Raw genomic sequence first — 5,525 nt, 5'->3', positions numbered from 1 at the left:
CTAACTAGATTTTATGCATGCATAACAAATGGACAAAATAAGAAGAAATCAATCAACTTACAAAGAGGTGCCACACGGTTATAGTAATTGGTCTCCTACCAAATTAGTCTTCGAAAAATCCGAGTGCTCCAAGGATGAATTTAGACCCAATGGTAGAATCTACTCTTCAAGGAATTGTACCAAGATAATCACCCTTAGTACATATACTAATTTAGATACTAGAAATTTAGTATATGTTCCTTTATAATAACTAATATAATTATATTACTACTACTAGTAATTTGATTTCAATACTAGTATTTCAATGATGTTTTATTTTCTCTCACAAAACAATTTTAGAGCATGTTTGGCCCTGTTTTTAAAATATAGTTTCTGTTTTTCAAAAGTAATTTTTAAAAAACTGTTTTTTCTAAAAATTAGGGTATGTTTGGTTAAGCTCATAATAAGTGCTTTTGATAATTTCCACTGTTTGGCCTAATTTACTTGTTTTAGTTTATTTTTAATTCATTTATTGTTGTATAAATATATTTTCCATCAAAATATATAGAAATATAGAATCATAGATAAATAAAATAGGTACGGATTATACGATATTGTAAATTATACTATAAGAACGTTGTGTAGTACGACTGCTTAATTAAAAAGTCGCCATTTTGTGTTAAAAATGACAATGTTTTATTTTTTTTTATAAAGTGACTAATTTTTATTAGTGGTCACTTTTTAACATAAAGAAATGATCACTATTTATCGTGTAATGCTCACTTTGTGTCTCTCGCAGGCTCGCTCCATACGATGGTGGCGCACAATAAAAGAATGTGACCTTTTTATATTTTTTTCTTACTCTTTTCATGATACTTATGATATTTTTTTAATTAGAACCCATTTTTATAATACTAGACTATAAATATATATTTTATTGTATGGTTTTATAATGTTACAAGTAACATAAAAGATCACAAATTTTGTTTATTAACATAATTTGACAAAAGTAAAAAATAATTTACGGTAACGTTACTTTATGCCTAGAAATAATAATTTACTTAAACAAAGTAAAAAATGTAGCATAGGAAATAAGAGGATCACGCAAAAAGGAAGTTTATAGTTATTGGTTTTGGAAGAAATCGAAACAGAAGCATCAAATTGATGCTTCTGTTTTTGGGGGAGAAAAAGTGGATTTGAGCTTCACAAAAACTGCTTCTATTTTTAAAAACTAGGTGTTTGGCACAACTTTTAGTTTTAGGAAACAAAAACACTTTTTTAATCTTGGACAAACACATACTTAGAGTGCTCAAGAAGAGAGAATCATTAGAATGATTTTTTTACCATAAGAAAAACAATTCTTAAGGTCAAAAGTGTAGAAGGGGGCCGGATGGTCTTGGGAAGCAAGGCCAATGCATGGTCATGTTTTCTATCAATTGTTCTTCACAAGAACATGTAGGTTAAGCATGCCTAATCCTAGCTTAATTAATTTATCTTGAACATTTAAGACAAAAGCTTAATTGTCCCCTCACCCTTGGAAAAACCGGTTTCCATATGTAAAATGGGATTCCATTTTAAGTTTGTATTTTGTCAATTGTAATTTGTCAATTGTAACTTATTAAAAATTATTACATACAAAATAAATCACATACAATAATACAAATAGAAATACTTGATTACTTATACTTAAATAGGGCTATTTAATTATAATTCACAACACCTTGTAATTATAATACATTATTCATTCTATTTATAATTGTTTCAATAAACAATAATAAAGTTTCAGAAATAAAATACATATTTTAATTTTAAAGGATTAATTAACTTGTATCATTATACAATTAATTAATAGATCAATTAAGAGTGTTACTACCCTAGAGCTATGACTTTAAGGGATCAACTGATTACCACCGTCATACGACAGTAATGTCAAACTCTAGTGAGCTTACCATTACTGATTAATACGAATCAGTTGACAATAAAATATTACATTCCCTCATGTATTCTTATTATGAGATTTAAACATGTGATCACATTATTGTCGAGGACACATACTCCAACAGGTAACGCCCTTATATGCTAGGGAAGGTCTTGTTAAGGCTCCTTGGTATATGGGGGTGTTACAGAGTCTGTAAACGCCAGTAACTTTTAATGAGCGAGGCTTGACTCAAGAGGTGAGTGTTTTTAATTCTAAGAGGCCCACTGTCCTTTGGTGCCTGCAGAACCTCACACTTGAGCAAATGGACGAAATGTCGCTTCCAGTCATGTCGCCACCAAAAAGCAGCAATTAGGGAATCAATTTTGCGGCAAATTCCAAGAGGAAAAGGAATAGCCACCATTAAGTGATTAAGGGAGGCAAGCAAAATAGCCGAAATGATAAGAAGCTTACACGGTTGGCTAAGATGAAGAGATGACCACGATGCAATACGAGGCGTCAATTTGTCGATAAATGGATGAAAAACCTCAGACCGCTTCTGCGGAATTTCAATCGGAACGCCTAAATAGGTACCAAACGAGGAAGACGTTTGCATCTTAAGGATAGATGTTAGATGCGATTTAAAATCCAAAGGTGCATTTGGGCTGAACTTGATAAATGACTTGTTGAAATTAATCATTTGCCCCGAAGCAAATTCAAATTTCTTGAACAAATCCCTTAAAACTACAAAGGATTCAGGGGAGGCTTTACAATAAAGGAGTGCGTCATCCGCGTAGAACAAGTGCGAAATAGGTGGGGCGTATCTTGATATTTTAAGCCCCATAAGTGTGCCTTTTTGCACGGCCCGAGAGAGTTGTTGAGATAAGACCTTCATACACAGAATAAAAAGATACGGGGATAAGGGACCACCTTGACGAAGACCACATGTTTGACTAAATGAAGTAGATGGTTCCCCATTAATAAGAACTCGATAAGAAATGATTTATATACATTCTCAGATGAGACTGCACCAAGCTAAAGGGAACCACATTTGAGGCATTACTGCCATAAGAAAATGCCATGAAAACCGATCAAAAGCCTTATGCATATCAAGTTTGAGAACCGCATAACAATTATAACCTTTTTTAGTTTTATTAACGTAGTGCATAATCTCGTGTGCAATGATAGAACTGTCCGACATTAATCTTCCTGGAACAAATGCCTCTTGCGTATCTGAAATTAGAGATGTTATAACCTGTTTGATAAGATTAGCAAGGCACTTTGAAGCTAGCCGGTAAATAACGTTGCATAGGCTGATGGGCCTATACTGGGAGACAAGCTCAGGCCGATCAACTTTCGGAAGAAGAACAATATGGGTAATATTCCATTCGTTCAACGTAACTCCAGTATTTAGAAAACGCAGAATAGCCGAAGTAACTAAATGTCCAACCTGAGGCCAAAAGACTTGGAAAAACCGAGGAGTTATACCATCCGGACCTGGTGATTTGGAGCCGTCCATACCATGAAGTTCCCGAAAAACGTCTCCTTCCATTAAAGGGGAAGTCATAAGGGAGCAATCAACAGGAGTGAGCGATGGGAGGTCAAGCGGATTCAGAAAATGGTCATAATTATCATACGGGGAAATAGAAGCTTGAGATTTGTGAGTGCCTAAAAGATCTTTGAAATACCGAAGGATTTCCGCTTCAATCTAAGAGGATTCATGTTGTAGATACCTCACTTTGTGTCTTGGCATGGCACAAGGTATTCGAACGGTTTCCAATTTTCCACAATAAATTGGTGGCGACTCCACAAATGCAAAGCTTGCTCGCTTTCTACCCGAGCGACCCTCGTTGGGCTGCGTCCACACATGTAGCCATGTACCTACAGGAGTTCGAAGGGCGAGTAAACGCTGCTTAGAAGACCGTTGTTTAACCCTATTAAATAAGAATCGAGTATGAAAACCATCCACAATCTCTTTGCGCAACTTACGCATTGAAGGCAATAGTCATGTTGTTTGGTGATCATTTGCAATTGTTCACTTCGTAAATCATGATATGCAGAGGCCATTTGACAATCAGTGATAGAACCCAAAGATGTATCCAACTCATATTCGACATATGACCAATTGATCCTATTTGTAATACGGTGCTTGATAACCCAAGTAAGGATAGCATATCGTACTGCAGCCAGCTTACGAGATAACACATATATGGATGAACCTGTCACAGGAGTATTCCAAGCAAGTATAACCAAATCCATCACTTCAGGTATTGTGAGGCACCAGTTATCAACTCGATATGGTCGCTTGGAAGGTTTTGCTGATGGAAAGAAGCTTAAGATAATTGGTGGATGATCAGAAATAAGAATAGGTAGATGGAGAACAGAGGCAGAAGGAAAAAGCTGAAACCAATATTGTGTAGCGTACGCGCGATCAAGACGTTCCATGATGCAGTCGGAAATCCTTTGGCAATTGGACCAAGTGAAACGAGGGCCGAAGAAAGGTACGTCAATCAGGTTGTTGTTGAGTTTCCAAGCGAGAAAATCATCTTGTCCGCGGATAGTGGTGGAGCCACCAAGCTTGTCAAAGTGTAACTCTACTTGGTTAAAATCACCAATGACTACAAAAAGGGAAACAACCGGAAGTAATATCTGATATTCTATCCCATAATACAAATAAATACGCAAAAGTAGGTTCCCCATAGATGAACATAACATGCATAGAATGCTTTGTATAAGAAGGTACATCGACGGTATGATTATAAAAGATAAAACACGGGTCAGTACATAAGACATTAATATTTACATAATCATCCTAGCGCAAAATAAGACCGCTACTACGACCGGTAGAGTCAACACCACAGAAGTTTGGAAAGCCGTGATGATCAGTCTTCATAGCTGCTACGGTAATAGTAGTATGGGTTTCTTTGAGAGAAAAAATTGACGGATGATATTTATGGATACAGTGAAGTAGATAGGGAATTGCAGGATCATCCGTCTCACCAAATCCCCTACAATTCCAGCGAAAGGCAGCCGTGGATATCCTGGCGGAAAATTAAGGTCTAGCACCAGACCTACGATGATGTCAAAGTCTTTAACGCTGGAACATGATACGGAAGAAGAGGAAGACGATAGAGTTGACGGTTAAAAAAAATCAAAAAATAAAGATGTCACGTCTTTATGGCCCTTGCAAGGAAACTGGTCCAAGGCCGAGTTGTCAAAAGGACATGTACACTTCCTTACAATAGCAGCTGTATCCAAACCAGGTTTTTGAGGTACCTTTCTTTTGTAAACAAAATTTATCTTCCTGCCAGCCGAATCCACAGTTTCCAGATTATGGCCAGGCCCACCACATCTATTATCATTAGTTGGTTCACGAAAAAAAATTCTACATCAATGGGCTGCGTTGGTGTAGCAGGCTCGCGTGGATACGGGCCCACCTGCAACGCCCAGCCGATCTGTGGACGCGGCATCGGTCTTTTAAAAGCCACGCTCGGTGGCGTAAAAATGCTTTCGACAGGATCGTTTTAGATCGGTCGGTTTCGTCTCGGTAAGGGTCTCGAAAAGATGCAAGAGATGTTCGGAGTCACCACCAAGCATTTGTGGGACGCTTGGAACCCGTTCGAATCCACTT

General features: G+C 37.0%; 2 protein-coding genes across 2 annotated transcripts; both read right to left on the bottom strand.

The window, feature by feature from the left end:
- Window positions 1–2,099: 2,099 nt before the first annotated feature.
- LOC141601504 (uncharacterized) lies at window positions 2,100–2,738 on the bottom strand. The gene has a single exon (XM_074421792.1). It carries the CDS (start codon window positions 2,736–2,738, stop codon window positions 2,100–2,102), a length of 639 nt encoding a protein of 212 aa, XP_074277893.1.
- A 171-nt stretch (window positions 2,739–2,909) lies between these two features.
- On the bottom strand, window positions 2,910–4,594 carry LOC141601503 (uncharacterized). The gene is made up of 2 exons (XM_074421791.1): window positions 3,884–4,594; window positions 2,910–3,602 (listed from the first exon to the last, which is right to left on the bottom strand). Exons 1-2 carry the CDS (start codon window positions 4,592–4,594, stop codon window positions 2,910–2,912), a joined length of 1,404 nt encoding a protein of 467 aa, XP_074277892.1.
- Between the last annotated feature and the right edge of the window lie 931 nt (window positions 4,595–5,525).

This window comes from Silene latifolia, chromosome 9 (genome assembly GCF_048544455.1).
Source record: "Silene latifolia isolate original U9 population chromosome 9, ASM4854445v1, whole genome shotgun sequence".
In the NCBI taxonomy this organism is placed as follows: Eukaryota; Viridiplantae; Streptophyta; class Magnoliopsida; order Caryophyllales; family Caryophyllaceae; genus Silene; species Silene latifolia.
The sequence above is the reverse complement of the archived record's forward strand: the minus strand, read 5'-3'. Positions and strand labels throughout refer to the sequence as shown.